The 22,002-nt window shown below is 43.7% G+C and overlaps 1 protein-coding gene across 1 annotated transcript in view; it reads right to left on the bottom strand.

Annotated features, from left to right (window-relative positions):
- The window catches only part of LOC129701410 (lymphocyte cytosolic protein 2-like), a 144,539-nt gene that overhangs the window by 73,898 nt on the left and 48,639 nt on the right, over positions 1–22,002 (bottom strand). The window contains exons 4-7 of the mRNA XM_055642564.1: positions 13,184–13,249; positions 7,054–7,085; positions 3,036–3,079; positions 2,717–2,921 (exon numbers count right to left, since the gene is read on the bottom strand). Coding sequence (XP_055498539.1) covers positions 2,717–2,921; positions 3,036–3,079; positions 7,054–7,085; positions 13,184–13,249 — 347 coding nt within the window. The remainder of the gene's footprint in view (positions 1–2,716; positions 2,922–3,035; positions 3,080–7,053; positions 7,086–13,183; positions 13,250–22,002) is intronic.

Below are 22,002 nucleotides of genomic sequence, written 5' to 3'. Positions count from 1 at the left end.
TGTAAATGATAAAAGTTATGTTTAGTGTTTTGTTGCATATCCTTTGCATGCAATGACTGCTTGAAGCCTGCGACTCAAGGACATCACCAGTTGCTGGGTGTCTTCTCTTGTGATGCTCTGCCAGGCCTGTATTGCAGCCACCTTTAGCTTATGCTTGTTTCGGGGGCTTTCAGTTTACTCTTTCAGTCCCCTTCAATTTACCCTTCAGCATATAAAAAGCATGCTGAATTGGGTTGAGAAAGGGTGATTGACTTGGCCACTCAAGAAATTACAATTTTTTAGCTTTGAAAAATTGCTTTGTTGCTTTAGCACTATGTTTGGGATCATTGTCTTGCTGTAGAATGAACTGCCAGCCAATGAGTTTTGAGGCATTTGTTTGAACTTGAGCAGATAGGATGTGTCTATACACTTCAGCATTCATTATGCTACTACCATCAGCAGTTGTATAATCAATGAAGATAAGTGAACCAGTACCTTCAGCAGCCATACATGACCCGGCCATAACACCCCCACCACAGTGTTTCACAGATGAGGTGGTATGCTTTGGATCTTGAGAAGTTCCTTCTCTCCTCCATACTTTGCTCATACTTTGCCATCACTCTGATATAAGTTAATCTTCACCTCATCTGTCCACAGGACCTTTTGTCCAGAACTGTGGTTGTTCTTTTAAGTACTTCTTGGCAAACTGTAACCTGGCCATCCTATTTTTGCGGCTCTGTATTTCTGTTCATGAAGTCTTCTGCAGACTGTGGTCATGGACAAATCCCCACCTGATTCCTGAAAAGTGTTATGCCCCTGTCCCACTGAACGGAAACCTCTGGAAACCTATACGGAAACCTCTGGAGACTTTGCTCCCCACCCAAGGTTTCCGTGCAGTTCCCTGAGGTTTTTGTCAGTCTCTCTACCTGCTTCAACTACCTGCAACCTCCGGCAACCACCTGCAACCTCAGGGAACCGCACGGAAACCTTGGGTGGGGCGCAAAGTCTCCAGAGGTTTCCGTTCAGGTTTCCTAAGTGGGACAGGGGCATAAGTGGGACAGGGGCATTATAGGTGTTGGACAGGTGTTTGGGGATGTTTCTTTATTATAGAGAGAATTCTTCTGTGATCAGCTGTGGATGACTTTCTTGGCCTGCCAGTCCCTTAGCAATTAGTAAGCTCATCAGTGCTCTCTTTCTTCTTAATGATGTTCCAAACAGTTGATTTTGGCAAGGCTAATGTTTGGCTGATGTCTCTAACAGTTTTATTCCTGTTTCTCAGTCTCATAATAACAATAATACATTTTATTTATGAGCGCCTTTCAAGAGTCTCAAGGACACCTTACAAAAATTTAGCAAGTAGAGGAAAAACATGTAAGGGGAATGAAATAAAAAGTAGAGACATGACTAGTACACAAATTAAAGACAGAATTCAATTCAAAACACAATATGAGGCAATTCAAGCACAGATGAAAAGGGAGGGGGACGTGGGCCTAAGGATAGGCAGAAGTGAAGAGATAGGTCTTGAGGCGGGACTGGAAGATGGTGAGGGGCACGGAATTGCGGATCAGTTGGGGGAGGGAGTTCCAGAGCCGGGGAGCTGCTCTGGAGAAGGCTCTGTCCCCAAATCTGCGGAGGTTGGACTTGTGGATGGAGAGGAGACCGGCTGATGTGGATCAGAGGGACCGTGAGGGTTGGTAGGGGGAGAGGAGGTCAGTGAGATAATGGGGGACCAGATGGTGGAGGGCTTTGTAGGTGAGGATCAGGATTTTGTAGGTGATCCGGTGGGAGATAGGAAGCCAGTGAAGTTGTTTGAGGACTGGAGTGATGTGATGCCAGGATTTGGTGTGGGTGATGAGTCGGGCGGCTGCGTTCTGGACCAGTTGGAGTCGGTTGATGTAGGTGGAGCTGATGCCAAGGAGAAGTGAGTTGCAGTAGTCCAGTCGGGAGGAGATGAAGGCATGGATGCGTCTTTCAGCTTATTAATGGCTTATTTGACTTTCATTGGCACAACTTTGGTCCTCATGTTGATAAACAGCAATAAAAGCTTCCAAAGGCGATGGAAAGACTGGAGGTAAGACTAGCTCTCTTATACCTGCATTAAGGAGGCAATTAAACACCACACCTGAGCAATTACAAACACCTGTGAACCCATGTGTCCCAGACATTATGGTGCCCTGAAATGGGGGCATTTCAATGTATAAACACAGCTGTAATTTCTACATGGTAAAACCAAAATGTATAAACATGGCCTTTAATAAAATCTGACAATGTGCACTTTAACCACATGTGATTTTTTTCTATAACAAATCTCAAATTGTGGAGTACAGAGGCAAATAAATACATGAAGGGTCTTTGTCCCAAACATTATGGAGGGCACTGTATATTTTGCTTGGGTAGCTTACAACCCTGTGGTGTGAACATTCAATTCTTTAATATTAAATAACTTCTACTTACTCCCCTCCCCTCCCGCTTATCCCCTTCCTCCATCCTAGTCAGTTTACCAGTTCCACACAATGACTGAATGACAGAACAGGCTTAAAGGACTACATGGACTAGTACAGTTCCTGTCTTTCTTTATTTCTTTGAAAAGCTTTCGCCTAACTTTCTTGAATTTTGTACAGATCAAGTGTCATGATACATCTTCTGACCCTGTAATCTCACTGAGACTTCAATTCTCTGTTATTTATGACACACAGTTATGCTAACTTGAAGCCAAGTGCTGATTTTAGAATGTTACCTGCATAATCGGAGTCATTGGAGATGGGTTTTGCTGCAAATATTTTGGACTGATGAGCTTCTTCATTATTTGAAGGCGGCGGTTCATAATCATTGTCACTGTTGTGCCCTTCCCCTTCTTCATTTGGGGATTCATAATCTCCATCATCATCCGCAGATTCATGTCCTTGGTCTGGATCCTCATAGTCATCATCATCATCCTCTGTCTAAAGTACATCACTTAGGTTTAACATCAAAAGACTACAAGGAACATCAATGAAAATATTTCAGCTGCTATTTTCAGTTAATCTTATTATAAAAAGGTATTTAAGATGACTTACAAATTCATCTGAATCCCATCCAAGGTCTTCATTTGGTTTGTGATCTATAAAACAGCGTAAAAAATAAACAAACATGCAACATGACATCTCAGCTAAAACAAGATTACAGCCTTGGAATGGCATTTCTAGTACATAGTGCTTGGAACACAGTAAAACTGACTTAATTGAGCTGCCCCCTGATTTTGCTTTGTAGGAAGTGATGGCATTCAAGTCCTGCCACATTTTCCGGACAACCGCCTCATCCTCCAGCTTAGAGCGAAAGTCCCTTTAGGCCATTTTAACCAGTGTACCCGATGCGGCCTCCTGTACATTGATGAGACCAATCATTGACTTGGCAATCGTTTTGCTGAACATGCGTTCGGTCAGCCAAAACATGCAGGGTCTCCCAGTCACTATTAATTTTAACTCCTCTTCCCATTCTCCGACTGACCTTTCTGTCCTGTGCCTCCTCCATTGTGAGGCCACATGCAAACTGGAGAAACGCCTCATATTTTACTTGGATAGCTTGCAATCCAATGGTATGAACATTGAATTTTCCAATTTTAGGTAACTACATACCCCCCCCCCCCCCCTCTTTTCGTCCCCCATATACACCCGCCTCTATGCCCCACCTTGTCTCGCATCTATTTCCCCCTTTCCCCTCCACTTCCACCTACATTCCTTCCTCTAGTTTCACGATTCATAACTCTTCTATCCCTTTGTCTCACACCTACTGTATTTTCATTCTCTGGCCTGTGTGCAACCATCTGCCTTTCAAATAACCCTCCTCACCCATGTTGCCCCATTACCTGCCTGTCCTCTCTTCCAACATATAATTGTACCTGCCTCTACCACTTCCTTAGGCAGTGTGGTCCACATACCCACCACCCTCAGTTTGTTAAATAAAGTTATCTCTCAGGTCCCCTTTAAATCTTTCTCCAATCTTGATGTAATTGAAGGTACCATGAAACACAAGGACATAGGACATACTCTTGTATGTGTTAAATGCAGTCAGATTCCATTGAAGGTAGTTAATAACTCAGCCCATTCCTAAGATTGTATACATTGACAACAGTTCGTTTTCATCCAATAATAACAGCAGTTAATTGAGGAGCTAATCAGTGGCCAAGAGATTAATTCAACATGAATTTGAGATCCTTGAAGACTGAAAAAGGTGAATTTATTATGAGGAACAAGGAAATGGCAGATGAGTTGAACAGGTACTTTGGATCCATCCTCACTAAGGACAACACAAACAATGTTCCTGATGTACTAGTGGCCAGAGGATCTGGGATGACGGAGGAACTGAAGGAAATCCACATTTGGCAGGAAATGGTGCTGGATAGACTGATGGAACTGAAGGGTGATAAATCTGCAGGGCCTGATGGCCTGCATCCCAGGGTACTTAAGGAAGTGGCTCAGGAAATCGTGGATGTATTGGTGATAATTTTCCAATGTTCTATAGATTCAGGATCAGTTCCTGTGGATTGTAGGGTAGCTAATGTTATCCCACTTTTTAAGAAAGGCGGGAGAGAGAAAACAGGGAATTATAGACCAGTTAGCCTGAGATCAGTGGTGGAGAAGATGCTGGAGTCAATTATAAAAGATGAAATAGCAGCACATTTGGATAGCAGTAACAGGATCGGTCCAAGTCAGCAGGGATTTACAAAAGGGAAGTCATGCTTGACTAATCTTCTGGAATTTTTTGAGGATGTAACTAGGAAAATGGACAAGGGAGAGCCAGTGGATGCAGTGTACCTGGACTCAGAAAGCATTTGATAAAGTCCCACATAGGAGATTGGTGGGCAAAATTAAGCACATGAAATTGGGGGTAGAGTGCTGACATGGTTAGAAAATTGGTTGGCAGACAGGAAATAAAGAGTAGGTATTAACGGGTCCCTTTCAGAATGGCAGGCAGTGACTAGTGACTACAAGGCGCGGTGCTGGGACCGCAGCTATTTACATTTTACATCAATAATTTAGATGAAGTGATTCAAAGTAACATTAGCAAATTTGCAGATGACACACAGCTGGGTGGCGGTGTGAACTGTGAGGAGAATGCTATGAGAATGCAGGGTGATTGGACAGGTTGAGTGAGTGGGTAGATGCATGGCAGATGCAGTTCACTGTGGATAAATATGAAGTTATCCACTTTGGTAGCAAAAACAGGAAAACAGATTACTATCTAAATGGGAAAATGGGAACTACAATGGTATCTGGGGGTCCTTGTCCATCAGGCAATGAAAGTAAGCATGCAGGCACAGCACGCAGTGAAGAAAGTGAATGCCATGTTGGCCTTTATAAAAAGAGAAGTTAAGTATAGGAGCAAAGAGACCCTTCTGCAGTTGTATAGGGCCCTAGTGAGACCACACCTGGAATATTGTGTGCAGTTTTGGTTCCCTAATTTGAGGAAGAACCGAATTTCAGGAAGTGCAGCGTAGGTTTACAATGTTAATTCCTGGGATGAAGGGACTGCCATATGCTGAGAGAATGGAGTGGCTGGGCTTGTATACTCTGGAGTTTAGAAGGATGAGAGGGTGTCTTATTGAAACAGATAAGATTATTAAGGGTTTGTACACGCTAGAGGCAGGAAACATGTTCCCGATGTTGGGAGAGTCCAGAACCAGGGGCCATTGTTTAAGAATAAGGGGGAAGTCATTTACAACAGAGACGATGAACTTTTTTCTCACAGAGAGTTGTGAGTCTGTGGAATTCTCTGCCTCAGAGGGTGGTGGAGGCCGGTTCTCTGGATACTTTCAAGAGAGAGGGCTCTTAAAGATAGCGGAGTCAGGGGATAAGAAGGCAGGAACGGGGTACTGATTGGGGATGATCGGCCATGATCACATTGAATGATGGTGCTGGCTCGAAGGGCCGAATGGCCTACTCCTATTGTCTATTGAGATTAGGCTTTCTCTAATGAATAGTCATGGAGCATCCAGATGTCCCTGTCGGAACTGTGATTGAGATAGAAACACTCATCCTGCATTAAAAAACCTGGATGAGCATTGAAATGCAGAAACCTACAAGGCTGGAAAATAATATAGTCTGAACTGCTTTCTCTTTTCTGACCTCCTTCTTCATATACATTTTTGATTCCCCATCAACAGCCACCATCTGCCTAACTGGCCATTCACCCAATTTGTTGTTCGAAAGTGGAATGGTAATGATGGAGAATTTATTGATTTATGGCTGAGCAGTCCTGCACATTTCATAGCTTGCACTCTTCATCGCTGTGTTATCCATTCCTCAGCCAGAAGCAATAATCAGCTAATATTCAAAAACCAGATCCTTTAGTAATTATCTCATTGCTCTGGACTTTACTATGTAGAAAATGGTCGTAGCTTTTGCCTGTGTTACGTAGCCTGCTATTGCGTAGAGAATAGACTTATTTGCACCCGTTTTGATGCATTTTGAGCTTGTTTTGAATTGTTTGCAATCAAATTGGATTAGCCACTTCCTGTTGCAATTCGCCCTCAGGTGGTTTCATCCAATTCTATTTTGCACAGATGGTGGTGTTATCAGCATGTGCACCTAGTTTTAACTGTTTAATGATAGAAATTGATGAAAAGATTCTCACTTATATATAGCCTTCATAAAAAATCTACAGTACATCACATTGCAAGTTGTGAAGAATGAATTATATGGTGACCAATCTCCTGGAATCTAGTTTTTACATGAAAATAATCATAAACAGCTTAAATATTCCCTACCTATTAGTGAGTATTTAGGGGAGGGGGGTGGGGGTGAGGGGGGAGACCCACAGTAACAAAATAACATAGAATGTGCCTATTTCACAATTTATTTTACAAGTTTCAATTTGGTATTAGCATTTTATGTAGAACACATATCCTGCAGTGACAAGGTATAATGTCCAATTTAGAGAATATATTTCAGTATTAGTGGATGGATGGAAAGCATTTGGCTCGTGTTAATAGCATGTAAAACAATGTATACATTTCAACTATTATTAAATATTAAATTCAATAAAGGTTATCAAAATGGATAATAGAAGAGATTACCCTCCTTTATAATATCTTACCTGACGATTCCTGGATTATAGCATTCTGATTCCTAAACACAAAAAGAGTTTACATTATGAAGACACTGATACCAGGGGCACTGGGAGTGATGGTCAAATTTGCTGGTGGGGCAAGTTGGTTGATTATTTACTGAGCATTTCATTTAGACATGTTGTGTAATTACAAGGCCAAGTGCACAGCATCCCTAGTGTTTTCTGGATGAATCACTTTCTTACCCTTTCCAAGGCTTTGACATTTTTTGGCGCGATAGAGTCATAGAGTGATACAACGTGGAAACAGGCCCTTCGCCCCAACTTGCCCCCACTGGCCAACATGTCCCCGCTACAAGGGATTCAAGATTCAAGAGACATTATTGTCACCAATTGGTACAGTGAAATTTGGGGTCACTAGTCCCACCTGCCTGCATTTGGACCTTATCCCTCCAAACCTGTCCTACCCATGTACCTGTGTAATTGTTTCTTAAATGTTGGGATAGTCCCTGCCTCAACTACCTCCTCTGGCAGCTTGTTCCATACACACACCACCCTTTGTGTGAAAAATTTACCCCTCAGATTCCTATTAAATCTTTTCCCCTTCACCTTAAACCTATGTCTTCTTGTCCTCGATTCACCTCCTCTGGGCAAGAGACTCTGTGCATCTATCAGATCTATTCCTCTCATGATCTTATACACCTGTATAAGATCACCCCTCATCCTCCTGTGCTACAAGGAATAGAGTACCAGCCGACACAACCTCTCCCTATAGCTCAGGCCCTCTAATCCTGGCAAGATCCTCGTAAATCTTCTCTGTACCCTTTCCAGCCTGACAACATCTTTCCTATAACACAGTGCCCAGAACTGAACACAATACTGTAAATGCGGCCTCACCAACATCTTATACAACTGCAACATGACCTCCCAACTTCTATACTCAATACTCTTAGCAGATGAAGGCCAAAGTGCCTAAAGCCTTTTTGACCATGCTATCTACCTGCGACTCCACCTTCAAGGAACCATGCAACTGCATTCCCAGATCCTTCTGCTCTACAACACTCTCCAGAGTCCTACCATTCACTGTGTAGGTCCTGCCCATGTTAGACTTCCCAAAATGCAACTCCTCACATTTCTCTGATGGTTAAACATCCTCTTAGCTTTATTAAATTGTAGATGCTACAATTCTGCTCATTGCACCATTCGTTCTACATCCTACCAGATTGTCTTTCCAGCTAACTCTTTGCAAGTTTGTTATCATTCCCAAACTCCAAAAGTGCACTTCCTTTGGCCTGACCATCTATATAAAAAGAGAAAATATATAATTTCAATATTGCAGATCCCACACACTTCCTTAAGTAAGAAAAATAAGTTTAGTGTTTCAGTGTGATGTCTCATTATAAACCTTAGCTCGAATGTAAAAGCACTGTCTCACTTTGTTGGCTGGACTATATGCTTAAGGAGTACAATAGAGACAATGGGTGCAAGAGCAGGCCATTCGGCCCTTCGAGCCAGCACCACCATTTTATGTGATCATGGCTGATTATCCCCAATCAGCCCCCCCTTTCCTGCCTTCGCCTCATATCCCCTGACTCTGCTATTTTTAAGAGCCCTATCTAGCTCTCTCTTGAAAGTATCCAGAGAACAGCCCCCCACCACCCTCTGAAGCAGAGAATTTCACACTCACAACTCTCTAGGTGAAAAAGCATTTCCTCATCTGCGTTCTAAAAGGCTTACCCCTTATTCTTAAACTGTGCCTCTTTGTTCTGGACTCCCCCAACATTGGGAACACGTTTCCTGCCTCTAGCATTTCCAAACCCTTAATAACCTTATATGTTTCAATAAGATCCCCTCTCATCCATCCTAAATTCCAGAGTATACAAGCCCAGTCGCTCCATCCTCTCAGCATATGACAGTCCCTTCATTAACCTTGTAAACCTAAACTGCACTCCCTCAAAGCAAGGATGTCCTTCCTCAAATTAGGGGACCAAAACTGCACACAATACTCCAGGTGTGGTCTCATTAGGGCCCTGTACAACTGCAGAAGGACCTCTTTGCTCCTATACTCAACTACTCCTGTTTTGAAGTCCAACATGCCATTTGCTTTCTTCACTGCCCGCTGTACCTGCATTCAACCCTTAGCCTTCTTACTCAGAGGTGAGAGTGTGACTCCAGAAATGTGTCAGATCTGCTGACTCAACACTTTGCAAATTCCTCTGCATGTAATGTAGGTCAATCTGTGTAACCACTTCTGCATTCATGCAAAACAACCACAAACTAGACATTCTTATATGTGAGAAGTGGAATGTTAAAGTCATGCCTGGGAAACCTGTGGCAATTTTGTGCATAACACTGGTTTCAAAATTGTATTGTGAATAGGCGCATGATAGGACTGAGCCTGTCGGCATGTCCAATGGGCTTTCTATCTCCAGGTCTATTTGTGTTCATGGAGATACTCGGCCAGGTTATGCATCACAGCCAGGATGGAGGGAAAGGAAAGACCAGAGGTGGAATTGGGAAGGTTTGTGTAGGGAGGAGCAAGATGATGTTCAGTAACATTGTGGGATCGGGTATTATCCATCACTGGCTGTTGAGGAGGGCTAGGATGTGTATCATTGGATACTAGATCAAGCCACGTTTCTTTAAGGGTAGATAGAACAAGTTGAGTTGAGGCCCAGGAGATGGGGCATCATAGATGGTGGTGAGTGGAAGGTTTGGATGTATAATATAGTTAAGATATGGGAGGGAAGGTGGCAATGATTAGATACAAGATTAAACTGAGACAGGTGCCAGTCGCAACAATTGCGAAACACTTGCTCCCTGTATGCCAAGGCTTGCTAGAGCTCTCGATTGCTAACCATTTTAACTCCACTTCCCATTCCCATACTGACTTTTCTGACCTTGGCATCCTCCTTTGCCAGATTGAGACCAAAAGCACAGTGGAAAAACAGCTCCTCATGTTTTGCTTGGGCAGTTGACAACACAACAGTATGAATATTTAATGAACAATTTTCAAGTAATAAGCCCCCATGTCCACACCAGTGAGTGGATATCTCTTACCATCCTAGTCACCCTGCTCTGGTCCCCTCATCTGTAAACTCAATTCCTATCCCCATCACATATAACCCTTTTATCCCCACTTTTACCTTCCCCTTGCACCCTTCCACACATACAGTATCTTTCCCTTTATCTTTACATTTCACTCATCACCTTTTTTTCTTATCTGACACCTTTCCTTTTCACCTAGAGCCTAGAGCTTTCAACTAGAACTTACTCCACCCATCTGCAAATCAAACCCCCTTCACCAGTATCCACATATCACTTTCCCCACCCATACCTCTCTTTTCCAGCATTCCCCCCACCACCCAACTTCTCGAATTAGTCTGAAGAAGGGGCCAGACCAGTAACATCTATTAATTTCCCTCCAGAGCCCCCGTTCTTCCAGCTTTTTGTATTTTGCCACTCACAAGCTAGGGCATTTGTCAGGAAGGCAGGAGGGGATGGAATGTTTCAGAAATACTAACAGGACCTCGAAAGATATCAGCAGTGAGGTTAGTGTGAGATTCCTCAAGATGGAGCCGAGAATTAAAGGAGAATTGAATAGGCTGTATTTGTTCTCAATGACACCTGGGCGGTTAAGTGGTGGTGCCCTTACAAAAATTCACAAAATTATGAATTAGGATGTAAACAGGGCCTTCAGCTCACCAAGTCCACACAGACCATCAGTCACCCTTTCACATAAGTTCTATGTTATTCCAAGTTCACATCCACTTCTTGCACACTAAAGGCAATTTGGAGAGGTCAATTAATCTACAACCCGCACATCTTTGGGATGTGGGAGAAAATGGGAGCTCCTGGAGGAAACTCACACAGTCACGGGGAGAATGTGCAAACTCTGCACAGTCAGCATCCAAGGTCAGGACCGAGCCCAGGTCTCTGGCGCTGTGAGCAGTAGCTCTACTAGTTGTGCCGCTGTGTCACTGCATGGCATTGATAGGGTAGATACTCTTTTCTTCCCTAGAGTAAGGGAATCTAAAACTAGAGATTTAAGGCAAGACGAGAGAAATTTAAAGGAGAACTTAAGAGAAAAGTTTACACATATCTGGATATCTGGAATGAGCTCCCAAGGGAGGTGGAGGAGGAGGGGCAAATGCAATTACAATGTTATAAAGGAGGAGAGAGATATGACCCTAATTCAGGCAAATGGGATGAGCGTAGCTAGGCATCAGGGTTGGCACAGAGGAGTTGGACCAATAGGCCCATTGCTGTGCTGAATGACTTTATGACTCTATGCCTTTATATTGTTTTGTATTCCAACCTTGAGTATATATTGAGGCAAGGAGGCTATCACAGAGATAAGATAAGATAAGATAAGATACATTTATTGTCATTTGGACCCCTTGAGGTCCAAACGAAATGCCGTTTCTGCAGCCATACATACAAACACATAGACCCAAGACACAACATAATTTACATAAACATCCATCACATTGCTGTGATGGAAGGCCAAATAAACTTATTTCTCCACTGCACTCTCCCCCCCCCCCCGATGTCAGAGTCAAAGTCAAAGCCCCCGGCTGGCGATGGCAATTGTCCCGCGGCCATTAAAGCCACGCCGGGTGGTGCGAGGTCGCACACCGGGTCTTGGTGTTAGAGACCCCGGCGTGCGCTCGCAGAGTCCCGCGGCCATTCCAAGCCGCGCGGGGCAGTGATGTAGGCCCCGCTCCAGGAGCTCTTCAACCCCGCAACTCGGGCGGGGGAAGTCGCCGTTGCGAGAGCCCTGAAAAGCGGTCTCCCTCCAGGGAGCCGCGGGCTCCCGGTGCCGCCGTCCACAGACCTGTCGTTGGAGCCTCCGACTCTCCGGTCGGGCCGCAGCAGCAGCAGCAGCAGCAGCAGCAGCAGCAGCAGCAGCAGCAGCAGCGCTCCTCTACCGCTCCACCCGCTCCGGACTCGGCCAGCCCCGCGACGGCGATGGTGAGTTGTAGCACCAGAGTCCCCGGCTTCTTCCTGTTGGAGGCCGCTCCTCGTTGCGGCCCCAACGACAACGGAAACCCGACGAGAAAAGGTCGGGTCTCCAGAGGCGGATAAGATTCAGTCTGCTCATGAGACGATTGATTTAGCTACAGTGACGATGACAGGGATGTTGTTGCGGTGTTCCTCTTGCAGGATATGGGAAGTCAGGGAAACCGCTGGTAACTTTGATGACCACACCAGTGGGAAGTGTGTGCAGGTGCAGCTCCTTAAAGACCACATTAAGGAACTGGGGCAGTAGCTGGATGACCTTAGGACCAAGCGGGGAAAATAAGAGTTCATAAGGTGAAAGGTTTAGACGGGTGCATTTTCTTAAAGGTGTTCAGGAAAGTTTCCTCCAGCAATATGTAGAGGACCCTACATGAGAGAGGGCAATGTTTGATTTAGTCTTGGGAAATGGCAAGTGGATGAGTGTTTGCTTGAGATGTCCTCTGACTATGACTAAATAAACTGTGCTTCAGACTGCTGGATCATCAGGAGGATCTTGCATATGGCAAGAACTCTGACATGAATATAAACACAGGTTGCTATTTTGGGATGGGATCCTGCTTGCTTATCAACCTCATCTCAAGAATCAGGATAGATCGGTGAGACCAGTAGCGCAAGTGGTGTGCTCCAATTGTTATCTAGTTCCTGCACTTTCTGAACCTGGATCTAACACCCTGTGTAATTTCATGATTTTATCTTTTGCCATCAAAGATAAGAAATGAAGACATTGGCAATGGAGGTTGTGTAGCTTCATCAGGATTACTATAGACACCACCCTAATCAATCTTTTTTTTTTCTTGTACACTGTGCCCAGCAGAAGAGATGTAATTCAGGTATGGAGTGGAAAATCAAGCTAGGAGTTCAATGCCCTTAACATTCTTCTAACTTTTCAGTGTAATGTCAGAGGCATCATAATTTCAAAGTGCTTGGACAAAAAAATGACAGAAGTTGACAATGTAAGTTAAAAGCACAAACTAGAAGTTGACACGTCAAGAGGGACTCATAATGATTAATGCTTCAGTCAGTATGCCTGAAATCTACCCTGTATTCCTTTCAAATACTTATTAATTTGTTCAGTATTTCAAACTTCCCAACATGTTTTTGAGTATTTTCTTTTGTCATATTAGTTTTGTTCCCTTACCTTTTCTGGAAGAAGCTCTTTTTATCATCCCTTTTGCTGATTTCTTGACACAGCTGATAAATCTGTCTATAAAGCACAAAATTAAACACCACATAAATGAATGAACTGGTTCTCAAAGGTTATCATTCCTATTTCAACAAAACACACAAACTATTCAAATTGCTCTCTCCATTGCTGAAACCATAATAATGTTTTTTTTATAGTAAACTTTTTTCTCTAATTTTGGCAACAACCATCACGATTAAACACAGCTTGATTAGATATAGAATGAGTTTGTGCAAATTATATCTTCTGTACAGTAGGTACAGCACAGGAAAACATTCTTCAGCAAAGGTGTCTGTGCCAAACATGATGCTAAATTAAACTAATCCTTTCCTAGTTTAGAGACACAGTGTGGAAACAGGCCCTTCGGCCCACCAAATCAATGGCAACCATCAATCACCCAATCACATTAGTTTTATGTCATTCCACTTTGTCGTCGGCTCCCTACAATTTAAATTTCTGTGGAACAGAACACAATTATTATTTTTTGAGAGTAGAAATGTCTTCTTGTCTCAGTCTTGAAAAGCTTACGGCATATCCTTAGACTATAACTCTTAGCCTCAGACTTCCCACCATCGAGGGCATCCTTCCCACATCTCTCTGGTCATGTTAAATTTTGTAGCTTTAAAAGCTCTAAGTTTTCTAAGCTCGAGTGAATATTAATATAATTGACTCTATCATTCCTGAAATCAGTCTAGTGAACCTTCACTGAATTCCCTTTGAAACAAGAACATCCTTCCTCCAATAAAGGAGGTAATATGTGAAAGTCAATGCTGCAGATAAATGTGGAGGCAAGTCTGTATTTATAAAGTGGAGATTGATGGGTTCTTGATATCAAAGGTTACAGAGAGCAGGAGAATGGGAGTGAGAGGGAAAGATAGATCAGCCTTGATTGTATGGGGTAGGCTTGATGGGCTGAATGGCCTAATTCCGCTCCTGTGTCATATAAACTTATGACCTTATAAAGAAATCAAACCTGCACACAATATTCAAGGTGTCATCTCAGAGACCCTGAAAAGAATGACAGCATAATTTATTTACTCCTAATTACTCACTAGAAGGCCGGTATACAACATGCTTTCTGAACAGCATACTCAAGTCAAGGGAGCTTAATTGTTATATGTACCGAAACAAAACAATTACATTTGTACTTGCAACAGTATAACAGGTCTGCAAACACTGCACGGAATAGATAATATAAGAAAACAAATTTTAAAAAGTGCAATAAATTAAAAAAAAACAATAGTGCAAAACAAAAGCCCGTTGTCCCTAGTGCAACGAAGACAGTTGGTAGTTCAGAGTTTATCTGGCTTACTTTTAATGACCTGCAGGCTTACTTTCAGTGACTGGTGTACAAGGACACTGAGGTTTTGTTGCACCTCCCCCTTTCCCAATTAATTGCAAATCAGATGCAGCGCCCTCCATAATGTTAGAGACAAAGAGTCATCATTTATTTATTTGCCTCTGTACTCCACAATTTGAGATTTATAATATTTTAAAAAATCACATGTGGTTAAAGTCCACATTATCAGATTTTAATAAAGACCATTTTTATACATTTTGGTTTCACTATGTAGAAATTACAGCAGTGTTTATACATAGTCCCCCCATTTCAGGGGACCATAATGTTTGGGACACAGCAATGTAATGTAAATGAAAGTAGACATGTTTAGTATTCTGTTGCATATCCTTTGCATGCAATGACTGCTTGAAGTCTGCGATTCATGGACATCAGCAGTTGCTGGGTGTCTGGTGATGCTCTGCCAGGCCTGTATTGCAGCTATATTTAGCTTATGCTTGTTTTGGGGGCTATTTGCCTTTAGTTTTCTCTTCAGCATATAAAAGGCATGCTCAATTGGGTTCAGATTGGGTGATTGACTTTGCCACTCAAAAATTAACAATTTTTTAGCTTTGAAAAACTCCATTGTTGCTTTAGCAGTATGTTTGGGATCATTGTCTTGCTGTAAAATGGACCACCAGCCAATGAGTTTTGAGGCATTTGTTTGAACGAGCAGATAGGATGTGTCTATACACTTCAGAATTCATTATGCTGATGATACAACTACCATCACCAGTTGTATCATCAATACAGATAAGTGAGTTCAGCAGCCATACATACCCATGCCGTAACACAGATGGTGGTATGCTTTGGATCTTGGGCAGTTCCTTCGCACCTCCATACTTTGCTCTGATATAAGTTAATCTTCTTCTCATCTATCCACAAGACCTTTTACCAGAACTGTGGTTGCTCTTTTAAGTACTTCTTGGCAAACTGTAACCTGGCCATCCTATTTTTGTGGCTAATCAGTGCATCTTACAATGTAGCCTCTGTACTGTTTATGAAGTCTTCTGCAGACAGTAGTCTTTGACAAATCCACACCTGACTCCTGAAGAGTGTTTCTGATCTGTCGGATACAGTAGGTGTTTGGGGATTTCGCTTTATTATAGAGACAATTCTTCTGTCATCAGCTGTGGAGGTCCTCCTTGGCCTGCCAGTCCCTTTTCGATTAGTAAGCTCACCAGTGCTCTCTTTCTTCTTAATGATGTTCCAAACAGTTGATTTTGGTAAACCTAAGGTTTGGTGGATGTCACTGATAGTTTTATTTCTGTCTTGTTTCAATGTAGTTTTTTTTTAATTTGTTTTGACGGGGTATGTGTGTTGGGGGCGGGGTGTGGGAAAACTTTAAAATCTTTCCCCTGCACGGGAGACCCGACCTTTTCTTTGTTGGGTCTCCATTGTCGTTGGGGCTGCAATGTGGAGCGGCCTCCAGCAGGAACGACCTGGGGCTCCAGTCGCGGAGCTGCGGACTTACGTACCATTACGAAGCTGCGGACTTACGTACCATTACGAAGCTGGCCGAGTCCGGAGCGGGTGGAGCGGTGGTGACCTTACATGCCCCGCGAGCTTGGATGGTGCGGGACTTTGCTAGCGCCCGCCGGGAGCTCCAACAACAAGACCCGGAGCGTGGCCTTGCATCACCCGGCGTGGCTTTAATGGCCGCGGGGCAATTACCATCGCCCGCCGGGGGCTTTGTCTCTGACATGGGGGGGAGAGGGGAGTGGAGGGGAGAGATACATTTTTTGCCTTCCATTACAGCGAGGAGGAGATGCGCTGTGATGGATGTCTGTAAATTATGTTGTGTCTTGGGTCTTTTTCTTTTTGTATGTATGACTGCAGAAACAACATTTCATTTGGACCTCAATGAGGTTCAAATGACAAATAAAATTGTATTGTATTGTATTGTATCCTTTTTTCTGACTCATAATGGCTTCCTTGACTGTCATTGGCACAACTTTATTGATAAACAGCAATAAAAGTTTCCAAAAGTGATGGAAAGACTGGAGGAAGGCCTAGGTGCTGAGAGCTCTCTTATACCTGCATTAAGGAGGCAATTAAACACACCTGAGCAATTACAAACACCTGTGAAGCCTAGTGTCCCAAACAGTATGGTGCCCTGAAATGGGGGGACTATGTGTAAACACAGCTGTAACCAAAATGTGTAAAAATACCCTTTAATAAAATCTGACAGTGTGCATTTTAACCACATGCATTTTTTTCTATTACAAATCTCAAATTGCGGAGCACAGAGGCAAATAAATAAATGATGGGTCAATCCCAAACATTATGGAGGGCACTGTAATAATCTGCCTTCATGTTACTGCCACCAAAGTGGATCACCAATATTTTTGCATTATATTGCAACTGTTGTAACTCTAGAGACACACATCAGAGAAATAGGCCCTTTGATGCATCACATCACAATGACCATCGTATCCATCTAAATTAATCTATTTACCAGCCGTTGGTCTGCAGCCTTCTGCGCCTTGCCAATTCAAATTGTCCACATGCTTGACTTGAAAACTTCACTGAGTCAGACAAGATCTCCAAACAACAAATCAAACCACACTTATCAAACCTTGTCCTTCCAAGTTCAGATTAATTTTGTGTTTCAGATTTTTTTCCAATAACCTCCCTACCACTGACGGTAGACTCATTGGTCGGTAATTACCTATTTTTCTCTGCTGCCCCTCTTGAATAAAGCTACCACATTTGCTGTCCATTCTCGCAGGCGCTTTTTAAGCGCACATTTTGATTACTTTCTACCATAGAGAAATAAAGTTTATAATAGACTTTATTTGTATATCTATGATTCTATAGACCTTGGCTGGGAACCTGGGGCTCACCAAAATGTTCCCAATTGGGCCCCGCTATAGCCGTATGGGGGGGGGGGGGGGGGGGGGAGAGAGAGGTGGGGGGGGGGGGGGGGGGGGCTGGGAAGCTTGAGTGGGTTACAGGGGCTCACCAAAATTTTGTATGATCCAAGTTGGGACTAAGCAGGAATATCAAAATGATCGGAGATGGAAGCCGGTTACTGAATTGGTGCTGAAGATTACCCATGGCCCTACTACGGCGTTTTCGTCGAGTGGACTATCTTGCTCCGCTATAGGATATTTGGTTTCGAGTCTCCATGAGATGCAGAGTGTGGAGGAAAGTGGTGCTGTAAGGGCAGTCCCCGTCTTTCACCAGCTCATTGGAACTTTTCCCAATTCCATAATGACTGTGTAAGAACTTGGCCCTCATCAGACCTGGCATCTCTCTGCCGTAATCAGAGTTCACCTCCTGGACGCTCAACTCGTAGACCACCCGCTCCTTCCGGAAGCGGATATCAAACAGCTGTAAACCGCTGGCGGGACTGTGGCGGAATGCAAACTCCCAGTCAAAGTAGCGAACGTGGTTGTTTACAACGTGGTATCTTGGTCCACATGGCTCGAACTAGAGGGGGCCATAGGTTTGAAACTTCTGGCGATGTCTCAGGGAGGCATAGTTGGGATCTGAATCCGTCCTTTGGATCTCTCCCGCTCTCTCACTCCCTCTCTCTCACCCTCTCGCCGCGGCATTCCCGGAATCATTTACCGTTTTGCGGGGACGGCTGCATCTGTGGTTCCTTCCTGTTGGGTGGGGGGGAACCTCCAGCACTCTGTGATTTTTGTTTGGCTCTGGAGTTGAAGGTGGGGGGGGGGGGGGGGGGGGGGGGGGGGCTGTGGTGGCTCAGCAGGACATACAGCGGCTCTGGGGAGTGGGTGGCGTTTCGGGTCGAGACCCTTCTGCAGACAATCACAAGTACTCTCACTGACGAGAGTTCAGTTCAGTCTGAAGAAGGGTCTTCTCTCCAGAGTCGCTGCTTGTCCCGCTGAGTTACTCCAGCTTTATGTCGAACTTCAATTTCAAGAGTTAAATAAAAAACACAGAGTGCTGGTGGAACTCAGCGGGCTAGGCGGCATCTGTGGAGGGAATGGATTAGGAGTTGATTCGGGTCAGAGTTCTTCTTCAACAGGAAGGAACTGCAGATACAAGTATCTTTGCTGCAGATCAGGCATGATATTCTTCCAATTTAAATTGTAACTCCGATTTTATTGTTTTCCTATTTTCAATTTTTTGTGCCCGATTATTTGGCAACCAATCAACCACTGTCTCCAAGGGGTTTGCGTCCAATCACTGACCAGATTCCCTTAAAATTCCCATCCAATCAACAAATCGTTCTCCTCCCATCCAATTAGCCGCCATCTCCAAGGGCATTATGTCCAATCACATAATGCGCTGGTCACTAGGCAGCCAATCAGTCTCCTAAGGGCCTTTTGATCAATCATCGACCTGCTTCCCTCATTGAAGCAGACGATGGCTGCAGCCTCACAGGGAGAGGGAGAGACGATGGGGAGAGGGAGAGGGAGAGGGAGAGAGAGAGGGAGAGGGGTAGAGGGAGAGAGAGAGGGAGAGGGAGGGAGAGGGAGAGGGAGAGGGAGAAGAGAAGGGAGAGCTAGGGAGAGGGAGAGGGAGGAGGGAGAGGAGAGAGGAGGAGAGGGAGAGGGAGAGGGAGAGGGAGAATTCAAGAAAGCAGCTATGACATATAAACACATAAATAAACAATAAACTATATTATAAATACACAAAACACCTCCCCCCCCTTCCTTTCCAACCAGAGCCTCACGGACCTTAGAGTACCCGTAGTTCCTAAAACCCATTTCCATCACTGGTTCAATCCTGAGTATGGGTGCTGTCTGTATGGAGTTTGTACGTTCTCCCTATGGCCGCGTGGGTTTTCTCTGGGTGCTCCAGTTTCCTCCCACATTCCAAAGTCGTATAGGATTGTAGGTTAATTGACTTTTGTAAATTATCCCTATAGTGTTAGTGTACGGGCTGATCGCTAGTTGGCATGGACTCGGTGGTCCAAAGGGCCTATATCCAAGCTGTATCTCTAAATATGTATCTTCATAAATGTTACCATAACCTGTGCGTCAAAATCAGGTGATGGAATGCAAGTCCTATTCACCATTCCAAAACCCTTGAATGTGTTTCACTCTCAAATGTTTCCAAGTAAAGTGTTGAATCAATCCAAGTAGGTTTCTGGCTTTGAAATACTCTAATCAGTGTCATGAATGATATCCTCACTGATTATGATTGTAGCAAAGCTAATCTACATCTTTCAATACTACTTGACTTCTCTGCTACTTTCGACTGGTTAACCACACTACATTATTCCAATACTTCTCCAGTATTGTTCACCTGCACAGGATAGCTTGTGCCTGATGCCATTCTTATTCTTCCTGGAGCCAAGAACCACTAGTCCCAAAACATATAAACATTCTGATTCCTTCTATTAATCCAATTTGGTATCCAATTGGCTAGTTCAATCTGGATCTGGATCCCTTGAGATCTAACCTTCTAAACCAGCCTAACATGCAGGGACTTGTCAAAATATATTCTAAAGTCCACGTAAACAATATTTTGCTTCATTTTTGAGACATAATTTGCATGAGCAAAGCCATGCAAACCATCCCTAATTAATCCTCACTTTTGTGAAATGTAAATAAATCCTTTTCCTCACAATCCTTACCAGTAACTTCCTCATGATCCCAGATGTAAGTTCCCTCACTTATCCTTGCACATCTTCTTAAATGAAGGCACAGCATAAACCACCCTCTACTCTTCTGTACCTCGCCTTTGGCTAACTAAGACCCAAAAAAAGACACAAACGGCTGAAGTAGGTCAACAGGTCAAGCAAAATCTCTTGAGAACGTAGAAAGGCATTGTTTTGGGTTGGGACCTTACTTCAGACTTAGTAGGGATAGAGAAAGCAGGAAGAGAGGTGGGGATGGAACAAAGTTAGACAAGTGATAGATGGATAAAGGTGAGGGTTTTTTTATTGACAAGTCGTTGGAGCCGAAAAGAGCTGTAAAGACCAAAAGGGTAGGAAAACAACATAAGAAGTGGTGCAAAATGTGAATCCAAAGAAAGGAATATAGGTGGAGGGGACTAGAGGTAAAGGGCTAAGGGTCAAAATGGGAAGAGAGGGTGAAAAGAGGGAGGAATGGAGGGGGATTATAGATTGGAGGAAAGGAAGGTGAAGCATGGGAGGCATGGAAACAAGGGAGGTTGAGGTTGCAGATGGGAACAGTGAGGGGCAAGCTGACACAGTGTGAGGAGTATCTCTCCTCTACTCTTTTAATCCAGATGATATGCCTCGACCCAATATATTGTAGGTTCATTTCCCTCTGCACATGCTGCTTGAGTTCAACCAGCACAGACTCATGCAGTGTGGAAATACGCTCTTTGGCCCAACTTGCCCACACTGACCAACACCACAGTAATCCCACTTGCCTGCATTTGGCCCATATCCTTCTCAACCTATCCTATCCACTTAACTATCCAAATGCATTTTCAACATTATGATAGTAGCTGCCTCAACTACCTCCTCTGGCAGCTCAATATACCCACCACCCTCTGTGTAAACAAGTTGCCCGTCAGGTTCCTATTAAATCTTTCTCACCTTAAACCTATGCTGTCTGGTTCTGTGCATTTACCCTATCTATCCCCCTCATGATTTTATACGCCTCTATAAGATCACTCCTCGTCCTCCTGTGCTCCAAGGAATAAAGTAATAAACTGCTCAATCTCTCCCTATAGCTCAGGACCTCAAGTCCAGGTAAGATCCTTGTAAATCTTCTCTGCACCCTTTCCATTTTTTCGATTACAGGGTGACCAAAACTGAACACAATATTCCAAAAGTGGCCTCACCAATGTCTTGTACAATTGTACATAACCTCAAAGGATTTTGACCCGAAACATCACCCATTCCTTCTCTCCAGCATTTTGTATCTACTCTCAATACTCTGACTGATAAAGGCCAATGTGCCAAAAGGATTCTATTCTTGATGACCCTATCTACCTGTGACGCCAGTGTCAAGGAATTATGTACCTGTACTCCAGATCCCTTCGTGTCATCTGCAAACTTACTAAACATGCCTTGTATGTTCTCATCCACATTGTTGATATAGATGACAAACCGCAATGGGCCCAGCACAAAACATTCAGGCACATTACTAGTCTTAGTTCACCAATCTGGAAAAATATTCTTACACCATCACCCTCTGCTACCTTCCATGAAGCCAATTTTCTATCTAGTCAGCTAGCTCCCCTTGGGTCCCATACGATCTCACCTTCCAGAGCTGCCTACCATGCGGAACGTTGCCAAATGCCTTACTGAAATCTGTAAATGCAACGTCTACAGTTCTGCCCTCATCAACCTTTTTGGTCACATCTTCAAAAAACTCAATCAGATTCATGAGACATGTTCTCCCACATACAAAATGGAGCTGATCATCCATAATTAGCCCCTGTCCATCTAAATGCATGTATATCCTATCCCTTAGCATATTCTCTAGTAACTTTCCATCCACAGATGTTAGACACACTGGCCTATAGTTCCCAGGCTTTTCCT

Source organism: Leucoraja erinacea, chromosome 11 (assembly GCF_028641065.1).
Source record: "Leucoraja erinacea ecotype New England chromosome 11, Leri_hhj_1, whole genome shotgun sequence".
NCBI lineage: Eukaryota > Metazoa > Chordata > Chondrichthyes > Rajiformes > Rajidae > Leucoraja > Leucoraja erinaceus.
This window is presented reverse-complemented; position numbering and strand designations above follow the sequence as displayed.